This window comes from Microtus ochrogaster, unplaced genomic scaffold (assembly GCF_000317375.1).
Source record: "Microtus ochrogaster isolate Prairie Vole_2 unplaced genomic scaffold, MicOch1.0 UNK77, whole genome shotgun sequence".
NCBI lineage: Eukaryota > Metazoa > Chordata > Mammalia > Rodentia > Cricetidae > Microtus > Microtus ochrogaster.
In genome coordinates, this window is record NW_004949175.1 from 854,374 (window position 1) to 871,174 (window position 16,801).

A 16,801-nucleotide genomic window follows, 5' to 3' on the forward strand; every position below is an offset into this window, starting at 1 on the left:
TAAGGGCTAGAGCTAAAGGGCCAAGCAGTGTTTAAATGAATACAATTTGTGTGTTCTTATTTCGGGGCATAAGCTAGCAGGCGGCCGGGGTGCTGGGGATGCAGCCCCGCTGCTCGCATTACTATATGTCTCAACTTTGACTTCCCTGCACACGCAGCCAGTATCTTTTTATTATTCTCCATCTTCAGGAATTCTTTTTAACACTCAACTAGAAATAATCATTTTTAGAACTGGGAAATCTTTAAATTTGGTTTTAGGACAGGGACTTAATTTGTAGCCCTGGCTAGTCTTGAACTTAATATGTAGACTAGGCTGGAATCATTCTGCCCCCTGAATGTTGGGATTATAGGTGTAAGCTACCATGCATATAAATTTCATTCAAATACATACAAATTAAAAATTACACATATATACACATTACATTTATAATTTACATATATGATTTTGTTCAAGTGATCTATTTTATATTAGTATCAGTAGCACTGGCAAAGAGCTGTAATATACAAAGTTTATCTCTAATCAATCAAAGAACTTCCAGTTTTTTCATATAGGTCTAACTTTCTTTCCTTCTCTTCTTCTCTTTCTCTGATTTGTCTATCCTCTTCCTCCTTTGTTTTTGAGGGAGTTGGGGCCTTGCTATATTATTCAGACTGGTTGCAAACTTATGGGCTCAAGTAATCTTTCCACTTCAGCAGCTTAAATAAAAGACTACAAGTATGTACCAGTGCACCAACTTTTTCTCATTTTCCTAGAAATATTATGGTCAGACGAACTAGCATCCTTCTTTTTCTGGAAACCCCCAAGACACCAGTCATTCCAGCCATGGATTGCTTTTATTCTTACCGCACTACTCAGTGTTCCTGGTCCCAAGCCAGCTCATCCTGCCCCTCTTCCCAAAAGCTACTACTGTTTTTAATCTTTCATTGCTTTAAATCAGACTGCAGACAAGCAACAAGTGTTACAAAATGGGCACTTGATCATAGATGGGACAGGGATACATGTACATGTGAGATGGGCTCTCCTTGGTGGGAACTAATTCACTTCAGGCAGAGGAGGGCCGGAACTGCAGAGGGAGTTGTATCGCCTGAAAGAGAGCTGCCTTTCCCAGCAGTTACAGTTTTGACTCGGAAATGGCACTATGAGTCCCTTGCAGTCTACTTCTGTGTTCCCCTAGAAACTGTGAAAATTAAAATTCCCAAGGATGGTGTGGTGGTTTAAATAGGGATGGCCCCCATAGACTGATGTGTTTGAATGCTTGGCCCACAGGGAGCGGCACTATTATGAGGAGTTGTCACTGTGCGTGCGAGCTTTGAGGTCTTAAAAGCTCAAGTTAGTTCACTGCCGGAGGATCAAGGTGTAGAGCTCTTAGCTCCTTCTCCAGCACCATGCCTGCCAACATGCTGCCATGTTTCTCCACCATGATAATAATACAAAGTAAAATGAAAAAAAAAAACAGATAAAAAAGAGAATAGTGAGGGTGAAGTCCCTGAGTACTACTTGCTATGGATAGTTCACAAGTAATCGACAACTTCTGATTCCATGGTCCCTTTCCTGAGTATAGGGTAAGTATAGCCCTCTTGACAAGACAGGGTTAGGTCTGGACAGCAAGAAAGCATGAACTCAGAACTGGGGAATGAGACCAACTGGTAAAAACCCAAGTTTTAAAACCAGATCAATGAAGAATCACTACACAGCAGTTCTCCCTCCTCTACTGTGAGAGAGGAGCAGACGCAGGGTTGTCCACATCACAGCCAGTGGTTGCAACCACAGCTAGTGGACCACAAGGATATCTTAGGGGAACTTGAGTCTGAAAGAGACACTGCACATATGAAGTTTTGTTAGAATAGTTTACAATGATGATCAGGATGAGAAGGGTATGCTAAACACCACATTTTTATAAGCCTCGGTTTCAAAGAACCTCTGTGCTGGCAATTCTGGAAAAGAATCCTCTTTTGGCTCAATAAGACCATATCCTACCGATTTGTGATGATGTCATCCCAGATGTGCATGGGGTCTGTCACAGCATCTGGGTATCTGCTTGTCCAGGTTTTTAGAAGTTTTCTAAGGGGACCCAGAGATGAAAAATCACCTAAAAATAAAATCAGAGGTTGATCATATCCACAGTTGAATGACAAGAACTTACAAAGTACAATCAGAATTAGTAAACAGAAACCTAACTCAAATTTCTTATTTTTCAATTATTAAAAATAAAACAAGTTTAAAAAAATCAGCAAATTAAAAAACAAACAACAAACCAAAAAAAAAAAAAACAAACAACCCAACACTTTGTCTTTCATTCACAAAAGGGATTACATGTCATTATACCAAATGTAATATATTCTGATACGTAAACTCCAGAACTTCAGGTTACTAAAAAATGGAAAAATAAATATATACAAAACTTTTTACATTCTTGAAACCTAAGAAGTACTGAGAACTAAATGCTTTCATAGTGTTATAGAGTATTTTCTTCAGGCCAAATGAGATCTGAACTGGAACAATAGGACTCATTGTTATTAACAGTGTGGATATGGACAACACACGCTGGGCACTCATCCTATATCCAGTTAGGATACGCATCTCAGCCCTAGGGTCATGCAGACACATGTCTACGATCTACAGCAATCTAGTTTGAGAACAATTCTCACAACTGTAATGTTTATAGTCTTTCTATGGCTGGGAAGCAGTAGTTAAAAACACCTCTAGCAGCTGGGCGGTGGTGACACACCTTTAGTCCCAGCACTCGGGAGGCAGAGACAGGTGGATCTCTGTGAGTTCGAGACCAGCCTGGTCTACAAGAGCTAGTTCCAGGACAGGCACCAAATCTACAGAGAAACTGTCTTAAAAAAAAAAGAAAAAGAAAAAAAATACCTTTAGATCAGACAGCCTGGGTTCACATCTTTAACTTAATCTGCACCACCTTATACAACTTAGTTAACTTCTAGGACACCATAAAATGAAAAGACAAACAGTACACCTTATATAGTTTTTAGAAAATTTAAAAATGGGGAACAGAAAAAACACAGTTCTCAAAAGATAAAACACGAATGGCTGAAAACAAAGAAATGTTCAACATCCTCAGTCATGAGGGAAATACAAGTCCAAACTTCTTTGAGATTTCATTTTACACCTGTCAGGATGACAAATAAATCAAAGGACAGCACATGCTGGCAAGCATGTGGAGCAAGTGGAACACTCCTCCATTGCTGGTGGGAGTGCAAACTTGTGCAATCACTATGGAAATCAGAGATAATTCTTTAGGATGATGGAACTGATCTGCCTCGAGAGCCAGCTATAACACTCTTGGGCTTACACCAAGCACAGCTAGTGGACCACAAGGATATCTTAGGGGGAACATAAGCCTGAAAGAGACACTGCACATATGAAGTTTTGTTAGAATGGTTTATGTAGGTGACCGGGATGAGAAAGGTATGCTAAACACCACATCTTTATAAGCCTTGGTTTCAAAGAACCTTCATGCTGGCAATTCTGGAAAAGAATCCCCTTTTGGCTCAGTAAGACCATATCCTACTGATTTGTGATGATGTCATCCCAGATGTGCACTGGGTCTGTCACAGCATTTGGTGTGACATAGGGGACTCTACCTTCTACTACTGAGACATTGTCTCAACCATGCCCCTTGCTGCTCTATTCAAAATAGCCAGAAATTGGAAACAGTCTAAATGTCTGTAAATGGATGAACATATAAAGAAAATGAGGTGCATTTACACAATGGAATATTACTCAGTAGGCCAAAAAGTGAAATCATAAAATTCACAGTAAATGGTTGGAGCTGGAAAATAAAATCATCCTGTGTAAAGCAACCCAGACACGAAAGACAAATATGCTATGTATTTACTTATAATTGGATGAGGCTGGTCGATGGGGCTAGCTGTTAAGTCTTTGATAAGCAGGCTACAGCCTATATAACTACAGAGGTCAGGTACAGAGTAAGGGACTAGGGGGAGGGAAGGATCTCTCTAAGAAGGGGAAACAGAATATATAGTTATGGGTAGGTAGGGGCTGTGGGAGGACCCAGACTGGAATGGAGCATCAAACAGGGAGGGAGAGGGAAGAGGAAGGTAAAGGAGGGAATACGGGGACAGAAAACTTAACACTAAAGGCTATTTGAAGGGCTACATGGAAACCATAATGAAATTCTGCTATACCCATAGGTCACTCAGTCATCATCAGAAAAGCCTTCTCTTTCAACAGACAGGAACATGACTCAATAGAGGCCCACGACTGGACAGAGTACAGAGACGGATTTTAGAGCTCTCAGTCCTAAATGGATGCTTTCACCAGACCTTTCCTCTTAGGGCTCTGGGACCTATGTGTAAGAGGAGGTGAAAGGACCGCAGGAGCCAGAGGGACGGATGACTACAAGAGAACTAGCACACATAAGAACTCACTGAGACCGTGGCAGCATGCACCAAGGCTGCACAGGTTCAAGTCAATAGGATCCCAGTCCTGAGAGAGAGAAGGAGATATGATCTCCCACTTCTAATCAAAAAGCTATCCGCAATTTACAGCTGCTTGCAAAGGAAAAATTAGCTGTCTCCAGTGGAGTCTCCTGGATAGCAACCACACTTCAGGATAGCCCCCAAGGCCAGCAGTAGATGACAGCACAAAACAAACTTACAGGTATTTTTGAAGACTTTATGCCTCATACTGCTTTGTTTGGGCATTTTTATCTCTTTCTGGTCTTTTGTTTATATATTATGGTTTCTGACTTTGTGTTTTTCGGGTATGTTTGTTTCTTCTCTTTTAAAATTCTGTTTTCTTTTTTTTTGTTCATCCACAGGGCAGGGAACCCTGACTGCTCTTTGGACTGGAGAGGGAGGGGGAGAGGAGTGAGGGGAGGGGGAGAAGGGTGGAAGGAGGGGAAGGGAAATGGGAGGCTGGGAGGAGGGGGAAACTTTCTTTTTCCTTTTCTCAATAAAAAAATAAAATAAAAAAAAAGAAAGGTCAGTTCATCAGAAAAAATAAATAAATAAATAGAGAAAAAGAGGTGAGCTGTTGGGTAGGTGGGGAGGATCTAGATGGGGTTGGAGAAGTAGAAATTATGATAGGAATATTTTGTATAAAATTCTTTTTTAAAAAATTATATATTAAAAAAAAAAGACTATAGATGGTTGTGAGCCACCATGTGGTTATGGAAATCGAATTCAGGATCTCTGGGAGAACAGCCAGTGCTCTTGACTGCTGAGTCATTGACACCCTTCTTTTCATACTGGGTCGCCTTGCCTATCCTTAATACATGGGGAGGCAATAGCACAGACACTGAGAGAAACAATTAATAAATGGGACCTCCTCTTGAAATGCTTCTGTAAAGCAAAGGACACAGTCAACAAGACAAAATGACAGCCTACAGAATGGAAAAAGATACTCACCAATCCCACATCAGACAGAGGACTGATCTCCAAATTATACAAAGAACTCAAGAAATTGGTCATCAAAAGAACAAATAATCTAATAAAAAAATGGGGTACAAACCTAAACAGAGAACTCTCAACAGAGGAATCTAAAATGGCTGAAAGACACTTAAGGAAATGCTCAACATCCTTAGTCATCAGAGAAATGCAAAACAACTCTGAGATTCCATCTTACACCTGTAAAAACAGTCAAGATCAAAAACACTGATGACAATTTATGCTGGAGAGGATGTAGGGTAAAGGGAACACTTCCTGCATTGGTGGTGGAAGTGTAAGCTGGTATAGTCCCTTTGGAAAGCAGTATGGCAATTTCTCAGAAAATTAGGAAATAACCTTCCTCAAGACACAGCAATACCACTTTTGGGTATATACCCAAAGAATGCTCAATCATACCACAAAGACATGTGCTCAACTATGTTCATAGCAGCATTGTTTGTCATAGCCAGAACCTGGAAACAACTGTAATGCCCCTTGACAGAAGAATGGATAAGGAAAATGTGGTACATTTACATAATGGAGTACTACACAACAGAAAAATAATGACATCTTGAAATTTGCAAGCAAATGGATGGAGCTAGAAAACATTATTTTGAGTGAGGTAACCCAGACCCAGAAAGACAAATATCACATGTACTCACTCATAAGTGGCTTTTAGATATAAAGCAAAGAAAACCAGCCTACCAATCACAATCCCAGAGAACCTAGACAACAATGTGGACCCTAAGAGAGACATACATAGATCTAATCTACATGGGAAGTAGAAAAAAAACAAGATCTCCTGAGTAAACTCGGATCATGGGGATCATGGGAGAGGGTAGAAGGCGAGGGGAGAGGAAGGGAGGAGAGCAGAGAAAAACGTAGAGCTCAATAAAATCAATGAAAAATACATGTGGAGGTGCTTAGTCTTACTACAACTTGATGTGCCATGTTTTGTGGATACTCATGGGAGACCTGCCCTTCCTTGAACAGAAATGGAGGAGTGAATTGGGAGATGGGAACGGAGCCGGACAGGGGAGAGGGACTGGAAGGAGCAGAGGAAGGGGAAACTGTGGCAGGGATGTAAAATAAATAAATTAACTAATAAAGAAAGACTAATAACTCATTAGAGGTAGAAAGTACTTAAGATGGCTTAAGTATACTCTAAATTTAAAACGGGAAACAATGAGCAAGCTATAAAAACATTTGATAAATCATTTTTAACTATTCAAAAGAAAATTGAAACAGATTTAGAATGAAGACATTTCCCTTACATAGATATATACTTTCTTGACCTCTTGTATGGTTTTTCAGAAGAACCAGAGTAAAATCTGCTGTTGGTGGTGCAGGGACCTACATGCTCTCTCCTGTTGTCCAAAGCCTGCCACCTCCTCCCCACTGTCTCCTCAGACTCACCACAGCCCCCCGCCCCCCATTCTGGACAGTGAGGCCTGTCATGGCAGTGGGCCTCTGGGGAGGGCTCTTGGAGCCCTTCTCTCCACACTACACTAGGGTCCCCCTTCAGGAGTCTCCAGGTCCAACCCTGGAATCATTGTTTGAGTACTTCAAGCTGTCGATATTTGTTTGGCTTTGTATTTCCAGTTCCTGGAACAAGAGTGCTAGACATTTTAAACATTTAATCGAGTGACAGGTGCACTTTTAGGACACATCCAAGGCAGTTTTCATCCCATACATTAAGTTTAGCTTCATTAAGAAAAATTCAGGTGTTAAGGGCCTTCCACAATTAGAGAGGAAAAAATAATAACAAGCTTAAAACTTACCATGTTTACTTATAAAGTTGAGGAACTCCTCAATTTCTGCTAAAGTCTGCACAGATTGTAACTTGGCAAGTCTACTTCTGTGTAAGAAGACATCAATACTAGAATAATTCTAGGGGGAAAAAAGCCTTGTTATAAAGGGAACATACTACGTAAAACTTTTAATGGTTTAAAAAAAAAACACCATATAGCAACTACCCTATAAATGTAAGAATCAGGTAGTGTCTCAGAGTGCTTAACAATTATGCCTTGGAAACAACTATTAAATGGATTAAACTAAAAAATTATTTAGGATTTCAGTTACATCTTGTTTCAACTATATCAATGAGATCAGCATAATCTGGCTATCAGATTCCTTGTTCTATCTATCATCTACCTACTTTCTTCTAGTAAGGATCTATTCCAGGTCTATTTACATGGTAGACAAATACTCTTCTGCAAGCTACATTCCTAGTTTGTACCAAATTTTAAAAATCATAGTATCTTACAATACAAAATTGAGAACTACAGAAGCCTGCTCCTTTTTATTTATCTTTTGTGTGTGAGAGGGTAGAAGCATGTCTTGTACTTGTGTGGAGGTCACAGTGCAAGCTTGGGTGCCAGTCCTCGCCCTCCTCCCTTGGCTGGTGTTACACAAGGTTAGCTGGACTGCTGTGGTTTGCTTTTTGGTTGCTGCAATAAAATACCATGCCCAAAAGAAAGTTGAGGAGGAAAGAATTTATGTGGTTTACAGGTTAAAGTTCATCACCATGGAAAGTCCAGGAACTCAGAGCAGGTACTGGGGAGTAACAACTGAAGCAGAGACCACAGGAGAAGGGATGCTGCTTGCTGGCTTGCTTCCCGTAGTAGTAGTAGTACATTCCGCTTGTTTTCCTAAACAATCCAGGACCACCTGCCCAGGGTGGGACCACCTGCCTCAAGACATGCCCACAGACCAATCTGACAGAGGCAGTCAGTCCTCTGATACTGACTGATCATGCAGCTGATACTCCCTCTAAGCAGCATGTGCAGTAAGAGCTCCTAGGAATTCCCCTCAATCACCCGTTTCATTAGAGAAGGGCTGAGGTGACAGATAGATACTTGATGGAGGAAGGTCATTGGTTAATTAAATAAAGAAGCTGCTTGCCCTGATAGGTTAAAACATAGGTGGGAGGAGTAAACAGAACAGAACGCTGGGAGGAAGAGGAAGTGAGCTCAGACTCGACAGCTCTCCTCTCGGGGGCAGAGGCCTCAGAGAGACACGATGCTCCACTCCTGCGGGCAGAGGCGAGAGCTCTGCTCTCTGAGGCACACGCGATGAAGCTCCGACCCAGGATGGACGTAGGCTAGAATATTCCCGGTAAGTGCACCTAGGGGCGCTACACAGATGATTAGAAATGGGCTAAATTAATATGTGAGAATTAGCCTAGAAGAGGATAGACAGAAATGGGCCAAGCAGTGATTAAAAAAATACAGTGTCCGTGTAATGATTTCGGGTAAAGCTAGACTTGCGGGCAGCGGGGTGCTGGGGACACAGCCCCGCCACTCCTATTACTACAAATGGCGCCCAGGATACTACCATATCTAGCTTTACATAGCTCCCGGAATCTGACCTCGTTCCTCATGCTAACAAGTACTTTCTCCACTGAGCCATCTCTCCAGTCCTGACACCAAGTCTTTCTAGTCAGCTCACTAATTTACTTTAAAATGAAAAAAAATAAATGACTATGTTTCTATGCTTAACATTGTTGGTAGACTGTTAGTGGTTACTAAAGAAACAAACCAATTAACAACCATGAAAACAAACAAACAAACAAAAAAAGGCAGAAAATGAACATAGGGCATATTAACTGATTTCCCAATTAAATCCTGCAGTGTTAAATCTTACATTACCTTTTAGTTAGTCCTTTCAAAGCAATTGGAATGTATCTTCAAACAAGTATTAACCTCCCTGGTATGACTACCCAAAAGAATGATTCATGTTCTCTGTTAATACTACTGAGATGGCAATCTGCATTGTGTCCACACAGAGAGATTAGATCAGTTTATGTATTTACTTATAAATTAACTAAATTTCTAAACAACAATCCCAGAGAAAATTCCACATTGCACAGTGTAAAAAGTATTAAACTAAAGAAATAACAAAAAGTAGAACACTAACAACAGTGAAGAAAAAATGATTGAGACAAAGGAAAAATAAAGAGCACTATTGGAATTCAAAGAAAGAACAGGTGCTGTATGTGAGAGCACACAGGTTTTTGTTGGTCTTTTGTGTGTGTGTGTGTGTGTGTGTGTGTGTGTGTGTGTGTGCACATGAGATTACTGACACTTAAAACTATTATAATAAAAACAGTATACATTATAGAGATCCATCTGTATTACCTGCATGAAAATCTGAATGCCATTTTTAATGTAGTATGTGGCTCTGTCAATATCGTCTTGCAAGATGTAAAGGAGACTCAGTTCCTGACTATACTGAAGCTCCAGGATCGTCTTCTGCAGCTCCTTGTGCATGGCCTCATCCACAAACGTCAGCAGAGACTGGTTGCCTTCTCCATGAAGCAGGAGCTTCAGTTTGCTTCGGATCACATACGGGAGATATGTCTCCTGCGGAACAACAACAATCCGCTACCAACTTGAGCGCCAATCTGAGTGAAAGCAATTATTTTCTACCTGAAATATTCTTTGGAATAATTTTATAGTTTAAGACTGAAAACCAAAATAATGATATCTGATGCTGTAGCCTAAAACTACAATTTTAAAACCAAGTGCATCTAACATGGATTGTCTTCTAATCACAAAATACGTGATCCTTTCCACAGAAGAAAGGGATCTACCTGGCAGCACACAAACTGGGGAGCGACAGCATGAGAAGGAAGCAGCATGGGTACGGGGGGAGGGGCTGTAATTGCCTCACTGGATAACATGTCTCAGTAGCATAAAAGACAGCAGGAAATATTCTTCCATGTGGTCACACCACGGAGATAAATGTCTACTATAAAACACCTCCCATTTATTTTGAAATGACTAGCTAAAAAGCGATACAGAATTTAACACCACAGAGTTTAAATATCAAAGGCTTCAAAACTACTATCTTAATCTTAGAAAATTTTAAAGTAGTTATATTAACTGGAAAACTCATTACTATTTAAAACATTTACTTCAGTTACTAAAAAATAATTCTACACACCTGGTAAAATGGTTCGCTCCATATTTTACTCAGGTCTAGAGGATTTTCACTACCTACACTGGTTGTAGAACAGTATTCAAGTGGTTTCCATTCAGACAGGTTGTTGTAACAGTCAAGGGATGCCAGTTCCCAGAACTCCTTCTCAGCCTCTGTGGGTTCACCATCCACCCACTCCTGTTTATTTAAAGCCTGGGAGAAAAAAAAGAGGGTTATTTTTTGGAGTTGAAAAAATATAGATAAAAATACATTTTTAAAAGAAGGGTATTATAACATACATACTAAAGATAATAATAAAGACAATCATTTCATATTTATGGCAACATGAGAGAAATGAGGTAATACTTAAAATAACAATGAATAGAAGAAAAAAGACAAAACAAAATGAAAGAACCTTATAGTAAGAAATGCGGCCAGGCATGGTGGTACATACCTGTAATCCCAGCACTCAGGAGGTAGAGGCAGGCAGAGCTCTGTGAGTTCCAGGATAGCTAGGACTACAAAGTAAGAACGTGTCTCAAACCCCAAAACAAAAAAAAAAGGACACTAATGAGAAGAAATTCATCCCACTGAGAACTCACCAGGAAAGCCAGTTAAGTGATGCATAATTTGCTTTAAGTCAAGACTGTGCATTATTTATCACTTAACATGTTCTTAGAGTTAAAATAGAAAGCTGAGGACATTTGCAGACTGTTGTATCGTCAAAGCTGGGATCACTCACTCAATAGTTTTATAGGCTGCAGATCCTAAAGTTTAACACCCACTATCTTGGCCAACTTGAAATAAAATAAGACGTACAAAACCAAACTATATCAAAATCACAAAGTCTATTTCACTTTACCATATTTTCTAAGTGAAGGAAAGCAATACTCCCATAGAAATGGTAAACACAGCAGCGCCACAGAAGTACTGTATAGTGTTCTGTACTTCGCAGTCTATGAAATGCTTTGCCTTTTCAGGGTTGTTTCAAAAGAGCAAGACACAGTAACAGTCATGTCACAATTGGTTATTATAAAACCACATTTAGTTATTCATCTTAAACATTAAAGTTAACAGTTCATTTTAAATGTACAGAGCCAAGGTGTTTAAGGAACTGATATATTTGCCAGAGACTGGTTTTACCTCATTATACAGCTTAGCAGCTTCAGAATAATCACTTCTGGCTTCTGCTAATAGTGCATTCCGAGTGTCCTGCTTTGTTCCTAACTCACTGCCAAAAATGCCACGGAGGACATCATACTCCCCAATTGATCGATACAGTCTTAAAAAAAAAAGAAAAGAGAGAGAGAGAGAATAAATAGCAAGCAAGCCAAGAAAGCCCAGATCAGTGAATATCACACAATTTACATTAATGTTGAATGAAGACTCCAAATATTTAAGAAAGTTGAGATACAAACACTTTTTTTTTTTTTTACAGGTTTCTTGTGTAATAGCCCTGGCTATTCTGGAATTCACTCTATCGACCAGGCTGGCCCTTGAATCTACCTGCCTCTGCCTCCCCTGAGTGCAGGGATTAAAAGCGTGTACCACTACTCCCAGCTACAAGCAGTATTTTTATTTTTCTGGAAATATAAAATTAAACAGTTTTGAAGTTCCCTTTAATTTTTACTTCTTTAATTAACCCAAAAGCCCAAATTATTCTAATATGTATTTGAAAAAAAATCTGGAAAGCAGGTCACTAATTTGAGACCAAACTACACTGTACTATAGAGAACCTGTCTAAAGAATCATCTTAAAAGTTTATGTATGTATAAAGTCTCATTAAATAAGGTGGTGCCATTTGGTCTAGCCCTAAGGAAAAGCCAGAAGCAAGGAATAACTCTCACCCTATTGATGGTTTAGTTTATGTTCTAGGGACTGTATTTTAGGAACAAAAATTTTCTGTGTAGCTTTAATATTTGTTAGAACACTTACTCATCTGTTCCCCTTAATAAAAATATGACTTGCATAGTATAGTGTTGCATGCCTATAATCCCAATACCAGGAAGAGTAAGGCAGGAGAATCATGAGTTCTAGGTAATATTGACCTACACAGCTAACTTTGTTAAAACATATAGCTTAACTTTGTTAAGCAAGATTCTATCACTATGAAATTCTGAAGTTAAGTGTTTATAAAGTTCATTCCTTTCCTCTTTCAAGTTTCTTTTCAAACCCAACCTATTTTTTTTCCTGACTGTCGACAGCAGACTAGTCACCAGAGTGGTGTAGGAGGTCCTTCTGTTTGTGTGTTGCTTTCATTGGTTAATGAATAAAGAAACTGCCTTGGCCTGTTGATAGGGCAGAGCTTAGGTAGGCGGAGAAAACAGAACTGAATGCTGGGAGGAAGAAGGGCAGAGTCAGAGAAGCCATGAATCTTCCATCGGAGATGGACACTGGTTAGAATCTCTGGTAAGCTGCTGCCACGTGGCGATACACAGATTAATGGAGATGGGTTAAACTAGTATGTAAGAGTTAGCCAAGCCGGGCGATGGTGGCGCACGCCTTTAATCCCAGCACTCGGGAGGCAGAGGCAGGCGGATCTCTGCGAGTTTGAGACCAGCCTGGTCTACAGAGCTAGTTCCAGGACAGGCTCCAAAGCCACAGAGAAACCCTGTCTCGAAAAACCAAAAAAAAAAAAAAAAAAAAAAGAGTTAGCCAATAAGAAGTTAGAGCTAATGCCCAAGCAGTGTTTTAATTAATACAGTTTCTGTGTGGTTATTTTGGGTGTAAGCTAGTCAGGTGGCCCTCTCCTTACAACACCCGAGACTACTACTTCCTCCCTGGTTCTCCTGCATTCTGGTTTACTTCCTGGACACCGAATCTCTCTTAGCAATCAACCTTTGCTTGGGAAACTTGGTGTATGGAATGTTAGCTGATCAGGGAGTTGAGGCAGGAGGGTTACAAGTCTTAGCTAGCTTAGGGGCTACATAGTGAGCTTAAGGCCAGTCTGAACAACTTAACAAGACCTTAAGTCTCCATAAGGGCAGGGGATGGGGGAGGGAAGAGGTGAAATTCCTCAGGCTTTAATTCAGTGGGAAAGTGTTTGCTCAGCTTTTTTTCTCAAGGACCAAGGGAAGAGAGGAAGACATGTGAGCAGCAAGTTGTGTAGAACCCCTATGAATCATGAACACACTAAATCCAAACTCAGATTAAACTGACATGTTTCTGTTACTGCCCAGATGCTAGAGGTCAAAGGTCAGAGGCAGGGGTTGACACATAGGTGTTGAACAGTCGGAAGTTGAGGACAGAAAGAGATATTATCCACAAGCAAAGAAAGAAATCCCCATCTTCACCCTACCCTGGTTCCCAAATGTTTTACTAAAACTTGATCAAAATGATAACCATAATACAGCAAGAAAAGGCTAAACTATTAAATAAAGTTAGAAACAAATATGTCAAGTTTAAGCCTGTAAAAGTTGTATTCATCCTTCCGTCCATCCATCCATCCTTCCTTCCTTTCCTTCCCTCCCTCCCTACTCTTCCCCCTCTCTCCCCTGAATGAAAGCCAGAAACTCAAGCATACCAGGTAAATGTTCTGCAATGGACCTAGTCTTAGCCAGTCCTTCCTCTGCCCTGCAGCTCACACTTACAAGACGTGGTATAGCCTTAACTGGCCTTGAACTCACAGATATCATCCTGTCTCAGTCTCCCAGGTGCTGGTTTTACATTTGTGCTTCAAAATGCCCATTTCTCTCTCTCTGCCCTCCCCTGTGTGTATACAAGCATGTAGATATGTTCTTATTCCATGAAAACATTGATACAAGATGTCATCCATTGTGGAACCATGTATCTGAAGCAGTGGGAAAAAAAAATCGCTCCTACAAGGAAGTATTCTTTGGATTATCCTGGCCCTGTATCCTTCCCTTCCTAGCACTCTCCTTGTTCTCCTACTTGATGTTCAGTTAACTATGTTTAAAAGTATATACATTTTCTAGGGTACTCTTCGTTTTTTGCAGTATCAGGGATTGAACTCACAAATATCAAACCAGCTGACTTAAAATCTTTGTGTTTCTGTGTGCATGTGCGTGTGTGTGTGTGTATGTGCTCGCGCGCTCGTGCCTGGGGGGATAACATAACGTGGATGTCAGTGCACAACTCTCAGGAGATGGTTTTGTAAAAAGTGGGATCTGGGGATTGAACTGTAGTCGTCAGGTTCACGTGGCAAGTGCCTTCACCATGAGCCATCTTGAAGGCCCTCTGAACTCTGACTTAGCATCCTTCTCAAGATTAGGCTAGGCTATCATACGCTAAAACCAAGAAAAAGGATGAATCAGACGTCACGTGAAATGGCATATATAGCAGAATTTGTATTTCCAAATAAAGTAACTGTATTGAACAGTTTCTGCAATTTTGAGTACTGCTGAAAATAATGAGTTATCCATTATTCATCTTAGCAAAGCTATAAAAACATCAGGAACCATTAGGAAGTATAAATACCTAGCTACAGATGCTTAACAGTAAGATAACTGTGGTAGATAATAATGAATCTAGACAATTGTGTAACATTAAAATAACAGTTAAAACAGTTAAAACATAGTTAATGTTTCTTTAAGCAAAATATTTCTTTTCATGGCAGCCATTTGACATAGACTAAAATTCAGACTGAATTTTTTTAAAAGATTTTATGTATTTATTATGTATATAGTGTTCTGCCTGCATGTCTGCCTGCATGCCAGAAGAGGGCATGAGATCCCATTACAGATGGGTATGAGCCACCATGTGGTTGCTGGGAACTGAACTCAGGACCTCTTGAAGAGCAGTCAGTGTTCTTAACCTCTGAGCTACCTCTCCAGCCCCTGAAATGTTTTTATTAGCTCAATAAAAGAGGAAGAAAAAAAGATTGTGTGTGTGTTGGCCAGAATAATGTTGGCTACCCCGGGACTGGGTTTACGGGTAGTTATGAATTATCTAGCACGGATACTAGGAACCTAAGCTTGAGTATTTGCTGAGGGCAAGTTCTTCTAACCACCGAGCCAGCTCATTTTTTTAGTGTGCCACTTTAGTTGATTTATTGTCCTCCCAAGAATGGTCCATCCCAAGCTTACTTAGCAAGTTCCATCCACCGCAGAACATCAGGTGGCAAGCAAGTCTTGCCCCGGACTCGTTTGGTAGGTGGCTGTTCTGGTGCCAGGTGGAGTAGCGCCTCTTCCAGAAGACGGATACCTCCAGGCTGTTGCAGACTGGCCAGGCACCCCACTCGAACAGCAGCCGGGTCAAGACTCAGCAAGTCTAGGTGTTGGCAACTGATTTCCTATAAAACCACATATAGCTGTTTAAAATTTGGATGACATCATCACAAGTGATTGTTTTATTTTATTAAACATAAGACAAATTACTTTGCCCTAACCAGTGGTAGTAGACAGTGATATCAGGAAAGTGTCTGTGCAATTCTATTAGCAAAATTCTTACCAACACTCAATTTCTGCAAAGGGAAAAAACAAATCTTTTATTCTTAAATTTCCAATCCAAGCATTCCAAAAAATGCCAATTTATAGGAATATTTATGCACTTAGCTTCAGTTGTTAAGAAAAGCAGCTGAAAATAGATTTTATATTTATTTATCAAAAAGTGGATATACTGACCCGCCTATTAGTCTTTGCAAACATTTTTCTACCAAGAGGCTAACTTATTTAATGACATTTGGAAAGATGATTTCATGAATTAAGAAAATGGCCTATAAACAAAGTTATGAAAAATACCCTCAACTCACTATCCAGAAGATGCTTACTATAGCATTTCTTTTTTTTTTTTTTGAAGCAATTTTATTTTTAAAAAAATGACAGATACTCTCTGACTAACAGTGCTTCCCCCAGATGTACAGACAACATTGATCTTGGCAATTAAATATTTCAACCACCAATGATGAAAGCTGAATCCATTGGCTGTGTAGTCTTTCCAGTTATATAGGAATTGTCTCCAATGTGGAATATGCCATTGACATTTTCAAGTAATTTTTTTTTACCCTTCATTTGATAGATTGCTGAAGGAGTTAAAGTTGAACACAAGAGGTCTAACTTACAGAACACATAATTAAGGGTGAGCATAGAGAACAGCTTGCATTCCTTAAAAGAAGGTGTGTGCTTTCTTAGAGACTCAAATAGATTCAGAGACATTTTGTTGTTGTTGTCCATCGAGGAGAATTTCCCAAACTAAAAAAGCTACCTTGAAATTTACTCATGATATTAAAATGTGGCAGCAATGAGACTCTGTGATGTGACTGACACCTGCTCGCTGAGAGTTGCTAATTAGTAAAATTATTAACATATTGAGAATTGCAAAGCATAAATGCTTGGCTTTGACTGCTTACTATTCAAATGACAGCCCAAAATTAAAATAAAATAATGCCACTACAGAATAAACAGCAAAACATTACATAAAATTTCTGGAAAGCAATCTACGATAGAGGTTGAAAGCCTGTTCATCAAGTAAATTATTATCTTATTCCAATTCTACAATTTTTTTTGAAA

General features: G+C 39.8%; 1 protein-coding gene across 1 annotated transcript in view; it reads right to left on the reverse strand.

The window, feature by feature from the left end:
* Prkdc (protein kinase, DNA-activated, catalytic subunit) overlaps window positions 1-16,801 on the reverse strand; it is a 174,764-nt gene that overhangs the window by 36,442 nt on the left and 121,521 nt on the right. The window contains exons 62-67 of the mRNA XM_013354879.2: window positions 15,380-15,585; window positions 11,478-11,616; window positions 10,359-10,547; window positions 9,551-9,775; window positions 7,193-7,301; window positions 1,978-2,089 (exon numbers count right to left, since the gene is read on the reverse strand). Of these exons, the coding sequence (XP_013210333.1) occupies window positions 1,978-2,089; window positions 7,193-7,301; window positions 9,551-9,775; window positions 10,359-10,547; window positions 11,478-11,616; window positions 15,380-15,585 (980 nt within the window). The remainder of the gene's footprint in view (window positions 1-1,977; window positions 2,090-7,192; window positions 7,302-9,550; window positions 9,776-10,358; window positions 10,548-11,477; window positions 11,617-15,379; window positions 15,586-16,801) is intronic.